The 17507-nt window shown below is 29.1% G+C and overlaps 1 protein-coding gene across 1 annotated transcript; it reads left to right on the forward strand.

Annotated features, from left to right (window-relative positions):
- The first annotated feature begins 494 nt into the window (after window positions 1-494).
- Window positions 495-4650, forward strand: LOC100248004 (transketolase, chloroplastic). The gene is made up of 7 exons (XM_002266458.5): window positions 495-1205; window positions 2138-2228; window positions 2314-2419; window positions 2519-2801; window positions 2916-3064; window positions 3146-3299; window positions 3427-4650. The coding sequence occupies exons 1-7, from the start codon at window positions 759-761 to the stop codon at window positions 4384-4386; spliced, it is 2190 nt and encodes a 729-aa protein (XP_002266494.2). The 5' UTR covers window positions 495-758; the 3' UTR covers window positions 4387-4650.
- The last annotated feature ends 12857 nt before the right edge of the window (window positions 4651-17507 follow it).

Below are 17507 nucleotides of genomic sequence, written 5' to 3' on the forward strand. Positions count from 1 at the left end.
AATTTTAAGATTCAAGAAATTTTTTTTTTTTGATATCTCAATTTTTTCAAAACAATTTTTTAAAGCATTACTTTTAAAATTTTTTTTATTTTATATGTAAGTCTTTAGAAGTTCTTATAAAAAATATTATTATTTTCTAATTTTTAAAATACAGTAAAAAAAGTTATTCAATTCATTGTCATCTCTAGTATATCCCATCAACAGTATATAAAAGGCATAATATTTAAAAATAAATAAAAAAATCAAAATTAATTTCTTTCCAAATTTCAATGTAATAAAGATCAATCATTTCATGAAATTATATAGATTAGAAACCTTTTCATCTATAATTTTTTTTTTTTAAAAAAATTATATAAATTAAAAAAGAAAGGATATTTTGCCAGGTGGCATATGATACAGGTAATGGTTTCGAAAAAAAAGAAAGGACATTTTGCCAGGTGGCATATGATAATTTCTTTTTTATTTGTTTCTAAAGGACGAGGGGAAATCGATAAAATATGAGGAAAAAGGAACAAATGAAAGGCGATGGTTTCATAGCCAAACTCAACGGCCACAATTTACTCTCTCCACATCCAACGGTTGTAATTGTCAGACAACTTGTGCCCATCGGACAACACACTTGAAAGCTCGATCCTTTAGGTCTATCTCTCTTCGTCCCCGTAACGAACCCAATCCATACAATAAGAGCCTTCACATAGAGAGAGAGACACCCCTATTTCTCTCTCTACAACTACCCAGAGCCACCATCAACCACCACCATGGCGGCTGCTTCTGCTTCGTCATCGCTCTATCTCCTCCCCCGCACCCTCAACCACCACAGCTCCACCCCACACCCCAACCGCCTCTCCCTGTCGGGTCTCACCCCAAAGACACAGGCTTTACGCACCCGCCATGGAAGGCGCGCAAGGGCCACCGTTAGGGCGGCGGCGGTGGAGACGCTCCAGAAGGCGGACACGTCTCTGGTGGAGAAGTCGATCAACACGATAAGATTTCTGTCGATAGACGCAGTGGAGAAGGCGAATTCCGGTCACCCAGGTCTGCCCATGGGGTGTGCTCCCATGGGTCATATACTGTACGATGAGGTCATGAGGTACAACCCCTCCAACCCCTACTGGTTCAATCGTGATCGATTCGTTCTCTCCGCTGGCCACGGCTGTATGTTGCAGTATGCTTTACTTCATCTTGCTGGCTATGACAGTGTTAAGGTGAATTTTTTATTTCCAGTGCATTTTTTTTAAATGTATATTTTTAATCTTTTTATTTTTTATTTTTGGTATATGGGCTTTGCCAGAGTTTAGCAAAACAAAAGAAAAGTGAATTTTTTAATCTTGAATTTAGTTTCTTTGATTATTTTTGGTAATTGAATTGGTTTTGAATCGGGGCTTTTTTTAATTTTTAATTTTTTTTTTCATTTGCGTTCTGTTTGTTTTCTGAGAAAGCTGAGCAAAAAAGGGCATGATTCTGGGTGTGCTAATTTGTTGATTTGGGTTTCGTTTGGTTCCTAGGAAGACTGGCCAGAAATGAAAGGAAAATGAACCTTTTGTTGTTAAATTGAGTTTTTTTTTAGTACTTATGTTAATTGCATTGGTTTTGATTCTGGGGTTTCATCTGGGTTTTGTTTGGTTGCCTGAAGGAATTGAGGAAAAGGAAAGAAATGTTTCTGGGTCGGGCTGAGAAAGAGAAGAAAAAAAAAATGAAGTTTTAAATTTTGTATTTTTCATCCTTTGGATTGTCGGAAATTGCAGGCTGAACTAAATTAAGCCAATTAGTTGTATTAGTCTCACTTGCATGGGTTGTTTTTCTTTTGAAATTCTGGGCTAGAGCTCATAAACTAGATTTGAACTCTTTTGTGAACTTCTTAGCAGGAATCTTTATTTTAAAATTGTTGAGGTGAAATCCTGATTGAATAAACTTTGGGCAGGAAAATAGCTAGTTTACTTTGGATGGTAGGACAAAGTGGGATTCATGGGAAAGGGAAGGAAAAGAAAAAACTGTAATAATTGAAGCCTGAGCTGAGACTAGCACAAACAAAAAAGTTTAAGGATATATGCTGATGAAAGAAATCCATATGTTTCTTCAGATTATATCACATTTTAATTTTGTTCATGACTTCCCCCTCTGGGATTTGATTGCTCAGGAAGAGGATTTGAAGTCTTTCCGACAATGGGGAAGTAGAACTCCTGGTCACCCAGAGAACTTCGAGACACCTGGGGTTGAAGTGACAACTGGTTGGCTGCTGTTCCTTGAAACTTAATTCAATGTCTGTATGTTAGAATGCTAATAACCGGTCCTTATGTGTTATTGCTTTTATAGGCCCTCTTGGTCAGGGTATTGCCAATGCTGTTGGTTTGGCCGCTGTGGAGAAGCATTTGGCTGCAAGATTCAACAAACCTGACAATGAGATTGTCGACCACTACACGTAAATCCTCATTCTTGGTGTTCTTGTTCTGTTTCCTATCTCAATGTATACAATCATTTGGCCTTACTTGTTTGGTTTTTTGATATTGATTATTCTTAGGTATGTGATACTTGGTGATGGATGTCAAATGGAAGGAATTTCAAATGAAGTTTGTTCCCTTGCTGGGCACTGGGGGCTTGGGAAGCTGATTGCATTTTATGATGATAACCACATTTCAATTGATGGTGACACTGAAATTGCATTTACTGAAAGTGTTGACACCCGTTTTGAGGGACTTGGGTGGCATGTGATTTGGGTGAAGAATGGTAACACTGGGTATGATGAAATTCGTGCTGCCATCAAGGAAGCAAAGGCTGTTAAAGACAAGCCCACATTGATTAAGGTCATTTCTCCAACATGATCTTTAAGGTTTTGGTCAAGAGAGTTCCAACTTAAACTTCTTTTCCCCCTTTTCTGAAGTTGGACTTTACCTCTATAAACTTCTCTGTTTATGCAGGTGACAACTACCATTGGTTATGGTTCTCCTAACAAGGCAAACTCATATAGTGTTCATGGGAGTGCATTGGGTGCTAAAGAAGTAGATGCAACAAGGAAGAACCTTGGTTGGCCTCACGAGCCATTCCACGTGCCAGAGGATGTCAAAAAGTATTGAAATTGAGAAGGTTGCTTTTGCTTCATGTTTCAAATTAAGTTTGAATCCTTTAGTGAGCTTCTTGTGTTTCACAGGCACTGGAGCCGCCACATCCCTGATGGAGCTGCCCTTGAAGCTGAATGGAATGCCAAGTTTGCAGAGTATGAGAAGAAATACAAAGAAGAAGCAGCAGAATTAAAGTCCATCATCACTGGTGAACTACCTGCTGGTTGGGATAAAGCACTTCCGGTGAGTGATGGATTTCCCTAATCACGGTGTTCATGGACTTGCAATTTTCCTAATGATGATCATGAACGTACAATTTTTGCACTTTTTATTGCTTTTAGTAAAACGTTATTTTCTGTCTTTTTCTCAGACTTACACTCCTGAAAGTGCTGCTGATGCTACCAGAAATCTGTCTCAACAATGTCTTAATGCTCTGGCCAAAGTTCTTCCTGGGCTCCTAGGTGGCAGTGCAGATCTTGCTTCCTCCAACATGACTTTGCTGAAAATGTTTGGTGACTTCCAAAAAGGCACCCCTGAAGAGCGAAATGTCCGTTTTGGTGTCAGGGAGCACGGAATGGGTGCCATCTGCAATGGAATTGCTCTGCACAGCCTTGGCCTTATTCCCTACTGTGCGACCTTCTTTGTTTTCACCGACTACATGAGGGCCGCCATTAGGATTTCTGCCTTAAGTGAAGCTGGAGTTATTTATGTGATGACCCATGATTCAATTGGGCTTGGAGAGGATGGACCAACTCATCAACCAATTGAGCATCTGGCAAGCTTCAGAGCCATGCCAAATATTCTAATGCTCCGTCCTGCTGATGGAAATGAGACTGCTGGTGCATATAAGGTTGCAGTTGTTAACAGAAAGAGACCCTCGATTCTTGCTCTCTCACGTCAAAAGCTTCCTCAGCTTCCTGGAACATCCATTGCAGGAGTTGAGAAAGGAGGTTACGCCATTTCTGACAATTCTTCAGGCAATAAGCCAGATGTTATTTTGATTGGAACTGGGTCCGAATTGGAGATTGCTGCCAAGGCAGGAGATGAGCTGAGGAAGGAAGGAAAGACTGTAAGGGTGGTATCCCTGGTTTCCTGGGAGTTGTTTGATGACCAGTCCGATGCATACAAGGAAAGTGTCCTCCCAGCTGCTGTAACAGCTAGAGTCAGTATTGAAGCAGGATCCACATTTGGATGGGAGAAGATTGTAGGAAGCAAGGGAAAGGCGATTGGCATTGACCGATTTGGAGCAAGTGCACCAGCAGGAAAGATCTACAAGGAGTTTGGAATTACAGTGGAGGCTGTAATTGAAGCAGCTAAGGCAGTTTGGTAGGCCTAGACCTGTATTGTAGTCCTTCGGTTGGTTCATTGTCATTTTGATGGGATTTCAGGGAATTCAGCAGAGAAGAGCTTGAGCTTTAGCTTTAGCAAAATAAGAAAAAGTAATAAGGGAATGTGTTTTTGTTGTTTTTTTTGGTCTTTTATCAATGAAGTTGGTGATTTCTCATTTGAGATGAGTCTCCCGGGATATGACAAAATGTAGTTTTACAAAGGATGGTCTCAAATGTGTTATATTATCCTCGCATGTTTCTTTTTATATGTTGTGTTGCGATGGGACTGGGAGCAATTCTCTCTTTTTCAATGGTTATCCGGGAAAATAGATGTGAATGGTTGGCATGGAAGGGGGGGATGTGGGTGATTTTGTGAGGACAGAAATCGATTTAGGAGTGGATTGAAGCCATCCAATGAGGCTAAGGCAATCCTTTTCGTGTATGGGCTAAGGTATTCCTATGCCTGTGATGCCTGTGTGGCTCCTCACTCTCACCTACTTATCCTTGACTCTTCCTTACTCCTGCGGCCCTGCCTAGTTTTTTTTGGATATTCCTTGCATCTGCTCTTATTCCTAAGACTTGCCATTTTTATTTTATTTTTAAATAATTAAATATATAATAAATATAGCCTGTTTCGTGAAGTTTTTAAAAACATATATATTTTATACAGAATATAGCTTTTAAAAATTCATAACATCGTTTGATTATCGTTCTTTATTTTCAGTTTTTAAAAATAAAATGAAATAGGGAATAATTTTTAAAAAATAAATAAAAATTATTTTCAACCGATTTTTTTTAAAAAAGAAACACAATCTAATTTCTATGTAGAATGATTATTTTTTAATTTTTTTTGGTTACACAAAATAAACAAAACTTAAATCCTTAGATTTGTAAATAAGCCTATTAATTTTTAAAAATAATTTAAAACGTAAATAATAAATTCATTAATACCAAAATTTATGAATATAATAAAATATTATTTTTTCTAACATATAATAAAATAATATATTTTCTAATAAAAATATAATTTATGATTTTATTATAATATTAAAAAATTATTTGATTTCTATGAAAATAATGAAAGAAAATAAAATATAATTACAATTAATTAAAAAATTATGAAATTTTTAATTATCTAATTCTTATATAAAAGATTAAAATAATGACATCTTTACTTCAAAGAAAGAGAATGAAAGAAACGAGATCGATTCATTTTCTTTTCATTTCCTTGTTTACGTGCGTATAGGAATGAAAGGGGGTATGGATCCCACAAATTTAAGGGAAATTCATTCTCCAAAGGGGAGGAATGGGTCCTCTGTCATACTAGAGGAATGTGATTCTTGGAAAGGGAATCAAGAAAATTTTAACCCAATATTAAAAATAATTAGTAAATATATGAAAATAAATAATTATAATTATAATAATAATTAAGTAATTTTACATTTGAATATGTAAAGTTAATAAAAATATTTAAATATTTTAAAATTATTAAAAATATTACATATTTATCAAATTTTAAAATAATATTTAATCTTAGAAAACCCTAGTGATTAATTTTTTCTTTTTGAAACAAAATTGAATTTTTATCATGCTAAACATCACCCAAGATGTCTTCAATACCGCTATACAACAAATATTTTAAAAAATAATATTATGTCTAATTAAGCCCCAAACAACAAGCATTTCTATTTTAAAAATAAATTCATAATTTAAATTAATTATTTTTAAAAAAATGAAGATGTTAATAAAATAAATTTCATTCATTTTCAATTCCATTTAAATATTTTTTTTAACCTTGAATAATAATTGTGAAAATTATGTGCATAAGGGTAAAGTAATAAAATTATTCACTTTAAGGGCAAACAAATTCATTTTGATTTTGTTTTACAAATAAAAACTTTAATAGAATTCTTTATTTTGATTTCTTTTCCTAATATTCCCTAATCATGATTTTCTCTCCTAATATTCTCCCTTTTCCTTTTTGAGTGATTTTTTTTTTCATGAAGTTTAGTAAATATGTCCTAAATGAGATGTTTTAAATATATTTATATATTTTTTTTTCACTTTTTGTTTTTATATTCTTTTCATTGCATTTTTTTTTCAATGTTAGTATTTCCACCATATGAATGACAGTTGATCTATCCATCTAAATAAGCATAACAAAAGATTTTTGAATGGGGTAAAAGCTCCCTAAGTCATTTAAGATGTGTAGAACATAATCCAATACTAAAATATAATTAAAAATCAAAGAGGTAGGACTGATTTACAAAAACAATTTGGCATGCAAAAATAGTTGTAAATAAGCACTTGAGAAAAAAAAATTATTCAACAAGCTAGACAAAGGGTTTTTTAACCAAGAGAATTATTTGACACATTCATGATGTCTAAAACACATTCTTATTGGGAACTTCGGATTACTTCGTTCCTGAACCTTGGATCTCATAAGGTGCATGCATCTGTCCCTAGACATCTCTAAATCTATCACAGTGGAATAAAATGATAAAAAAAACCGTTATACTATAAATTTAGAGATAAAGTACTCATACTTGAATTTAGATGTTCCAAAATCAATTCCTTATAGTTAAGAATGTATATGGATAGTTTGGAGGTCCCGTTCACCCAAAATCTTCTACTCGATGACTCGAACCATGATCTTAGTACTCAAAAGTATGGGGTATGGAAAAGTAGAAATCTAGGCTCTCTCTCTGAAAGTGAAAGACGACTATCTAAAGCCATGTGCTTATGTGACTTGAACCCATATGGGTTTGGGTCACTTAATTTAGCCCAAAATGAGTCCTAATTGGTTAATTAACCACACATGACCATCTAATTAATTAATTAATTCAATCTAAAGACCTTATTTATTATCCCTTATGCAACCTTGTATAATTAACAAAACACCTTTATGCACATGAGTGAACCAAGAACCCATCCAGCCCTCATAAACCTTGCTGACATGGTAGATGAGTTTGGAACGGGGATCACTAGGACCCATATGAGTATTGGTTCCCTCATAATCTAATTCTGAATTTGATTTAACATCCTACTATAGAGAATCAACTACACTCCAATACTCTATGTAAATAACAATGAGACAAAGGTTAGGTCAATGACCAACTATCCACTGCATGCAAACTTCCCATGAATTGGTGTTTGTAATCTAATAAGATAATGTTATCACTTATCAAGATTATATCCCTAATCCTTGAGTTACAGATCCCACTTATTATATGATTAATTGACATACTTTAGTTTCAAGGAACATGTCAAATTTCACTAAAAGAATTATTATGACCACAGATTTCATGATCACATGCCCTTTGGATAACTCAAGGGGACACATTGTCTCAATCCCATGAGATATCATGATGTTTCTATTGAGAATACCTGTTGCCATTAGTCTTCATCAATGGTAACCTAATCCTTAAGGATATATGACTACTTTAAGGTCTTACTTATATATCAAAGCCTCTTGTTGATTTTGACATAAACTTAATATTCTCTCAAGGTTGAGAGTTCATACAATATAGTAGCTTGGTGAATCATGAAAATTGATAGTCTTACATCATGATTCACCGTAGGTTTTGTTTAGTGTACATCACATATACTAATGCACTCACCATGGGAAACCTATCCTGACGATCAAGACAAACCACCCCTCTAATTAGGAGATAGTGCACTACAGTCCTTGTTAAATTACCCAAATTCATGAATTGATTGTTGACAACTTATCTACTTATAAGGAACTTATAGCTTGTATCCTCTATTCAACTCCTAATGTACCCAAGTTATGTACAATGTAAGAAATATGAACTAATTAAATGCTTAAATTAATGTCAATGCATAAAAGGGATAGTAAGAGAACAATCAAATTTGACTTTATTATTACATCATGTCTTGTCTTTAGGAGCTCAATCCCAACAATCCTAAGCCTAAAAAAAAATTTAAAACAAGTTAAGAAGTTTAGATTTGCAAAAATAGTTTGAAAGTAAAAAACAAGGCAACAAGGAATTGAAAATTGGAAATCAAGATATATGGGATTTGACACAAGCCCAAATTATTTTATGTGGATAATCTGACATCTTAACCCTTTAATGAACATGGGAAAAGGCTCATAAAGGTTGGAGATAATCCCATTCACTTAGGATTTGTAGGAACATTGTATTTGAAGAGGAATATGCCACTATTCCTACTATTGCAATTGATAATGAGCAATTAATTGCACCTGTCATTATGCAAGATGCAAATACAGATAATCAAGATGCTCCTGAGATATCTCCTACTCGTACTAAAGAACTCACTCCTACTCTTGTAGATGGGCAACAACAGTCTCAATTGGAGGTGCCATTGAAGAGATCCACTAGGGAGAGGAGATCCATGATTTCAAATGATTATATCGTGTACCTTGAAGAAGAGTTTGATATAGGATTGGAAGATGATCTAGTATCTTTTACTTAAGCTAAACAATGTGTAAATTCCCATAAATGGATAAATGCCATGAATGATGAGATGAAATCAATGAAAGACAATGACGTTTGGGATCTAGTCAAATTCTTTAAAGGATCGAAACCAATTGGTTGTAAATGGATTGTCAAAACCAAACAGGATTCGAAAGGCAATATTGAAAGATATAAAGCGCGTCTAGTCACCAAAGGTTTCACAAAAAAAGAAGGCATTGATTATAAAGAGACTTTATTTCCAATTTCATTGAAAGATTTTTTTAGAATCATTGTGATACTTGTAGCTCATTATGATTTAGAGCTACATCAAATGGATGTTAAGACTACGTTTCTTAATGGTGGCATTAAAGAAATGATATAAATGGTGCAACCAGAGAACTTTGAATCTAATGATTCAAAACACCTAGTGTGCAAATTAAAGAAGTCCATCTATGGTTTAAAGCAAGCATCCCGTCAATGGTATTGGAAGTTTGATGAAGTGATTACCTCTTTTGGTTTTTAGGAAAACACTATTGATCAATGTATTTATCACAAGATTAGTGGTAGCAAATTTATTCTTTTGGTGTTGTATGTCAATAATATTATCTTAGCAAGTAGCGATATAGGCCTACTGCATGAAACTAAGAGATTTCTTTCAAATAATGTTGAAATGAAAGATCTTAATAATGCATCTTTTGTGTTGGCAATACAAATTCATCGAGATCGTTCTTGTGGTATTCTTGGCTTATCAAGAAAGACATATATTGATAAAGTGCTTAGTAGATTTGACATGAAGGATTGTGCGCCAGGAGATATGCCCATTGCTAAGGGTGATAAATTCAGTTTGCTTCAATGCCTAAAGAACAAAATTGAGAAGAAAGAGATGGAAAATATTTATGCTTCAGCAGTATGGAGTCTTATGTATGCTCAAGTTTGTATGCATCCAGATATTGCATACATAGTCGGTATGCTTGGAAGATGTTTAAGTAACCTAGGAATAGATAATTGGAGAGTAGTTAAGAGGGTTATGCGATATCCACAAAAGATTTCATGCTCACATATTGAAGATCTAATCATTTAGAGATCATGAGGTATTCCAACTTTGACTTTATTGGTTGCCTTGATAGTAGAAGATCCACTTTTGGCTATGTTTTCATGTTGGCTAGAGGAGTTGTGTCATGGAAGAATGTTAAGCAATCACTTATAGCTACTTCCACCATGGAAGCAAAATTTATAGCTTGTTATGAGGCATCGAATCTAGGAACATCGCTGCAAAATTTTATCACTAGATTGTGTATTGTTGATGGCATTGAGAGACCATTGAGAATAAAGTGTGATAATAAAGCTACAAAATTATATTCTAAAAACAGAAGCTTGTCAAAATCGAAACATATTGACTTAAGGTTTTTGGTTGTTAAGGAAAGAGTTCATAGTCTTCAAGTGTCTATTAAACATATCAGTACAAACTTCATGATTATAGATCCACTCACTAAGGGTTTACCATGTTTGATGAGCTTGTAGTTGGTATGGGTGTGGTTCATCTTAGTGATATGCTAGTATAGTGACAGTTTGTTAATTGATGTTCATTTCTTATTGACATGTTATTCTAATTAGATTTAAGTATTATTCTTTCTTCATTGAATTCTTTGAAATAAAGTTATATTCTTTGAACCGTAGTTCTGAATAAAGTTTGAAAGTGTGTTGTTTAACTCTTTTGAGTTATGAAGTTGGACCAATTGGAAATAGGCATGTTAAGGGATTACATTGCATGAAATTTCCATGCTATGCATCTACACTTGATCTACGTTGTTGATTATATTGATATATGTGACCATTCATGGGTTTAGTTATGAAATATGTAATGAAGATTGCTTTGATCATATACTAGTATAACGGATGGACCAAATTGTTTAGAGATGTTTCTTGGTAAAGATAGAAAATATTGAGCTCATAAAGTTCTTTAATAATGTACTATTGTAAAGTGACATGTGTGACCCAAGTGGAAGATTGTTGGGAATTATTAAAATGGGCCCACATATGTTAATTAATTGTAAATTATTTGCTATCATTTTCGTTTAGCCAATTAAAGTTATCATATAAGTTTTTTATATATATATATAATTTTGGGAGAATTGTGTTTTGGGCCCAGTTGGCCCAAAAATTAACATTTGGTCCATATGACTTCCATAATTGATGGAAATGATATGAGATGTTAAAAGACCAATATATCCTTCAAATTTCTATACATTACCTTTTATTAAAATATAAAATAGTGATGGACTAAAATACTTAATGACTTTTCACATAAGCTTTTTTTTTTTGTCTTTATTGCACCACTATTCATGCAACCATAATAATTCTATTTTAACAATTTGGATTTTTCATTATTTAATTTTTTTTATATAAATAATTGAAAATCAACATTATTTTCTATTTTAAATTATAAATAAAGAAAAATTATGTTCAAAAACTATTTTAAAAAATTCTTTCTAAAAAATAGTAATATGATTTATATTTTTTATATTTTCTTTTTGAAAAAACATTTAATTAAAAAATGAAAACTATTTTAAAAAATAAAAATTGAAAACCTTATTTAGTACTATTTTTTATATGAAAATAATTAAAAGAATTAAATTTCATTAATTGATTATCCATTTTTATTTTTTTCCATTAGTTATTTTAATAATAAAAAAAATATAATATGTTTACAATTAAACAAATAAATTGATCAATTATGTGTTTTTTGTGGAACTATCTTTTATATGAAAAATAATTAAATAACTAAATTATATATATTTATTACTCTTTTTAATTTTATTTTCTTTATTTATTTTTTGTCTAATAGAAAATTTTAATATATCCATAATTAACAAAGTAATAAATCAATTGTGCACATTTTAATATATTAAAATAAATTACTTTATAATTTAATAAATAAAATGAAATAAGTAAATAAATTTGGGGTTATTTCTATTTTTTTAACATATCTTATATCAATATTTTTTATGATTAAATAAATTTTTTATTTTTTATTTCTTTAATTCCAAAAATAAAATGAAATAAATAAATAAATTTTGAATTTTCCAACTAATCTTATATTCATATTTCTTATGGTTAAATAAATTTTTTTATTCTTTTTTCTTTATTTCCAAAAATAAAAGGAAATAAATAAATAAATTTAGCTTAAATAATAGTTTTTAAGTAATTTCTTTGTCTTATTTTTAATTATATTTTGCATTGAAAATAAAATAAAATAACGTTTTATTTGAGTCACTGTACAAGGTATTTACACTAAGTGTACATGACAAATATACTAACTGTACAAGGGTGTACAAGACTATTATTTGTGAAGGATTTTAAGTGATTCTGAAAAACTTGTTTGTTTATTTCCCCTAATCGATGATAAATAACATTCCTTGCACACATTGGTTAAACATACATTCATCTCACACACTTTATCTAACTTGTATATGGTCATTTGAATAAGTACCTCACTTATAATGATTGTAAAACAATATTATACAACAATTTTTTTTTTTTTTAAATCAAACCAATGCAAACATGGTTAACCGACCTATTGTCAGATATTCATGAGATGATGTATGAAATTTGAGTTATTGTACAAGGGTATTACACTAACTGTACAAGATAAATTTACTAATTGTACAAAGGTGTACAAGACTATTTTTTATTCAAGATTTCAAGTGATTTTGAAAAACTTTCTCATTTTTTTCTACTCAAATATTTTTTCCCCACTCAAATTCTCTCACTTAAGAATTGTTTCGAATTTTATTTTTAAATTTCATCATCAAAATTTTGTAATTGCATATTTTGTTTTTGTAGTTTTAGCAATGTTCTTTCTTTTCACTATTTTTTTTTTTTGGTGAAATTTTATCCAAATGAATCTATATTTAAAATTATAATCATATTTATCAAATTTTTTACTAAGATTATCTTTAATTTTTTTTAATATATTTATACTTATTTATTTAAAAAATGAAAAACTAATTTTTTTTAAACATGTTCTATTACCTTTCAAGTAAAAAATTAGAGAAGTTTGAAAGTCAATAAAAATAAATAAATACCAATTTCAATAATTTTTAGATAAAATTTTATATAATATATTTTATTTGAAATTTAATTTCTAAAGTTTTACTAAAAAATTGTATTGACAATTTTCTTGTTGTGAATCAAAATACTTTGCATTAGTCTATCTACATAAAAAAAATTATTAATATAATATTAGAACTTCATATCTTAGTTATTTTTTTTAATAAATTTATCTTTTTAAAAATTTTAAAATAAAAACATTAAAAATTAAAAAGCTAAAAGGATATATATATAATAGAGTGAAGTGATAGTCAATTTTAATTTTTTTTAAAATATGGTTAATGTAGAAAATATAAAAAATAATTAAAAATAAGAGAAAAATATAAATGAAAGGGTAATATAAATTTAAAATAAAAATAAAAAATAAAACTAAAAAATAAATACAAAAAGATAAAAAATATTTGGATGAAAAATCCCAAATTTTTTATCATTGCTTATAATAAGAGCAAAAAGATTCAATATATATATATATATATAATAGAGTGAAGTGATAGTCAATTTTAAATTTTTTTAAAATATGGTTAATGTAGAAAATATAAAAAATAATTAAAAATAAGAGAAAAATATAAATAAAAGGGTAATATAAATTTAAAATAAAAAATAAAAAATAAAAAATAAAACTAAAAGATAAATACAAAAAGATAAAAAAATATTTGGATGAAAAATTCCAAAATTTTTATCATTACTTATAATAAGAGCAAAAAGATTCAATATCTTTAGAAATGAAAAACAAAAAAACATTATTACTTTTTATTTGACATAAAATAGAAATATAGATTGGAAGAAAAAAAAAAGTTAGAAATAAGTAATACTTAATAGGGAATAGAAAAAAGAAAAAAAAAACATAAAAAAATTGAAATTCACACTCACTTGTGCCTGTGTAAGGGTTAAGGGTATTTTAGGGATTAATGAAAGACAATATCCTTCATCTTAATTTTCATACTTTGTTTGGGTCTTAGGCTTAAATATACATGATAAATGGACCAAATGTTAATTTTTGGGTCCAAAACACAATTCTCCCTATAATTTTTAATTGGGTTTGGGCATCTCATTAAGTGTGGGTTTTAATGTATAAAGACCACTTAATTTTATTTTATTTTTATGATAGGCCAAAAAATAAAATAAAAATAAATATATAAATAAGTTGAGATCCCTAGTCTAAACAGAATTAAAGAATTTACTCATATCCCATCATCGAGTGAAATAAGGTTTTTCTCTCTAGAGAAGACATGGAAGACTAAAATCTCATTTCACTACGTCACAATAAATCTAGATACACTTTCGATTTATTTTTCTTAATGATTTAACATGATCATGATTTTGGGTTATAATATGATCTTGTTGTTTTTCGGTTATTAATATGAGACTTGAATGAGTTATAACATGAGATCAAATGTATGGGTATTCCTACAAGTAGTTTGGGTAATCCCTCTCGTTAAGCAGAAACTAATATTTTCTATCATTTTTATATTTATTTCTCAATTTTATTTTATTTTAACTTTTATATTTTATTGTTAATATATTGGTGATTTATTTAAATAGAAATCAACAATTTCGGTCATTCTAATTTATTTTTTATTTTTATATTTTACTATCATCAATCTTAATTTCCATTTTTATTTATAGTTTATATTCTGGTGAACAAGTTTTTATTAAATTCAAATATGAAGAGATAAGAAATCAGGAATTTAATGATAGACATCATATTATTAAAGTGATAGATGTTTAGTCATTATTCAGCACATGGGGATCTAGATAAGAAATAGATACACTTGAGGTGAATTTTATTTTTTATTTTTTATTTTTTATTTGCTTAAAAACAATTTTCTTAAAAGTTATTATAAGGGTTATTTGATTAAAAGACCTCTCAAAACCCAATTTTTGAAATTTAACCTCTTATCATTTTTTGGCATCATTTGGACAAAAATGCCCTCATTATATTCTTGTAAAAATTAATTTTTTTTTTAAACTTACATATAAATACTAGAAATAGAAAAGAACATTTATGTCAAAAATAGGTTACTTTTCCAGAAAAAACATGGGAGGGCTTAGATTTCCGATTTAAGGATTATTTCATCATTTTTAACCAAATATTTCTTATTATAAATCTCCACCCAAACCCAAACCTAGTGTAGTATGCGTTTTGGAGTGTTTTTATTTAAGACCCAATTTAGTGTGTGTTTGGTGATATTTTTATTTAGAGTATTTTTAACGAAAATATTTTATTTGGAAGTGTTTGTAGAAAAATCATTCTTAAGGCTGTGTTTGGTTCCGAAAACATAATACTAAGGAAAATACTTTTTTCATATTTGATTTCATTATGGAAAATATGGAAGAAAATTAAATATAATTAAAATTAATTAAAATTATATGTATTTTAAAATTATTTAATCTTTATATAATAAAGGAAAATAAGTGAAATTAGTTTGAAAAAACATTTAAAAATAATTTATTGATTTTGAATTTGTTTTTTATTTTCCTCCACTTGTTTCTTTCTACTTTCCTCTCTACTTTCTTTTTCTTCTATTTTCCTTTAAATTTTTCGAGAACCAACATAACCCAAGTATTTTTTTTTTTTATAGAAAATACAAGTGATTTTTCAAGACTACAGATTATTTTTTAGATTTTTAAAAGGATTTCCTAAAATTTGTCCAACACCAAAATTGCTTTTCATGATCGAGCTCTTAATTTAGGAAGCATGCATATTTTTGAATTTATTTGGGAGGCTTAATTGAGCATCAAACAAATATGTTAAATAATCACTTCCATTATTCCTTTCCCACGATGAGATCAAATATATTATCAAGTTGAATTACAAAGATGGAGTTCCTTCTAATTCACTTTCCTTCTATGGATTACATATTCAAAAATTTTACCAAATTAATTACATCCAACTTTAACTCATATTAATTAATAAACTAAATTTAATATTTTTTTGGAATATGTCATATATTTTAATATTTTAATGCACACATCTTGATTAAGTAAAGAAGATATCAAATGGGTTAAAGTAGAGTAGTTTGGATTTAGCTTAAATTTAGTAATTATTTAACATAAAGCTCTTATCTTCTCAATTATTTTCCTCTCAATCATTAAGTAAGATGCTCAAAAATTAAAAATAAATAATAATTTCCCACCAAAAATAAAATTAAAAATTAACTTTTTATGTTATTTTAATTTAATCTTACAAAATATTAATATTAAAATGTCCAATCACACAATTACACTTCCCTATTATTAAATCAAGATAATATTCTTGAAAATATTAATCTATTTTTTCCCCATATATATCATTAAATATAATTTGAGAATTTTTTTTTTCATAATATTGACTTGTATAGTAAGTTGTCATATATAAATAATTAAGATATGTTCACAACTCTATTTAATGTATATACCTTCTATTGTATGGTTTTTGAGTCCCATCTATTTCAAATATCTTTTAGAATCCGGATTAGTCATACCATTAATGGAAAGGTATCCAATTCATTTTTTTTGACCATATTCCTATTCTAAATATTAAATACTACATATTGCAAATTAAATTTAAAAAATAATACTCTAAAGTCTCATATATTTGGGAAAAAGTTAAAGAATCTTAACATAAGTTTCTCATATTTACTAGTGTTTTACAAAAACTCTAACTATTATATAGGAATAATATCGAAAACCAAACTCTAACTTCAATAAATCACTCTTAATTTTATTTATTTTTTGTTTTCTACATGGATTAAGCCAAAATTTAAAGATACTTTATAATAAAATAATCTTTATATTTGTGATTTAACCCTTCTCCAGTTTTCCTTGAAAAGTAATCCATTTTTTTTTACATAAATACCCTTTATCATATCGAGTATTTATACGTATTTTTTTATTAAAAAAATGAGTGTTTTATAAGAGAAGAATAAGAGTATTTTTATCAAAATAAGACCAAAAAATGATAAAAGATTGAATTTTCAAAATTAGGTTTTCAATAACCCTTGTAATCAAATAACCCTTTATAAAAATAGGTAAGTTTCTATTTCCTTTAAATTTTAAGCCTAAATGACATTTTTTTATTACTAAATAATTTCAAGTCTAGTCTCCTTTTTAAGTGAAATTGTATTTTAAAAATACGGTTTTGTATTTTAACAAACTATGCATTTTCAAATTTAGTTAATTTGCTATAAGTTTGGGAGAATGACAAAAGATGATTTTTGTTTTACTTTTAAGATTATTTTGTCCCAAAAATCATTTTATAATCAATAATATATAAAGTTTGTTAATAAATTTGTTTGATACTGATTCTAAAAAGCCCTTTTAATTTCTTAGCATTTGAAAATATTTATTAATGCTAAGAAATTAAAAGGGCTTTTTAGAATCACGAATGATAAACTCGAGTAAAAATGAAATAAAGATTATATCATAAATTATGTTAATGAATGAGATTTTTCTAAGTATTAATTAAAGTACTTGTTGTTTATCTTTATTTAGAGCCTCTTACGTTTAAAATCAATAACTCATCTTTCAAAAATGCTGAACGCTCCCACATAATTAATTATGAAGGACTCTTTTTAAAAAGGTGATGAAATTTT

This window comes from Vitis vinifera, chromosome 16, assembly GCF_030704535.1.
Source record: "Vitis vinifera cultivar Pinot Noir 40024 chromosome 16, ASM3070453v1".
Lineage (NCBI taxonomy): Eukaryota > Viridiplantae > Streptophyta > Magnoliopsida > Vitales > Vitaceae > Vitis > Vitis vinifera.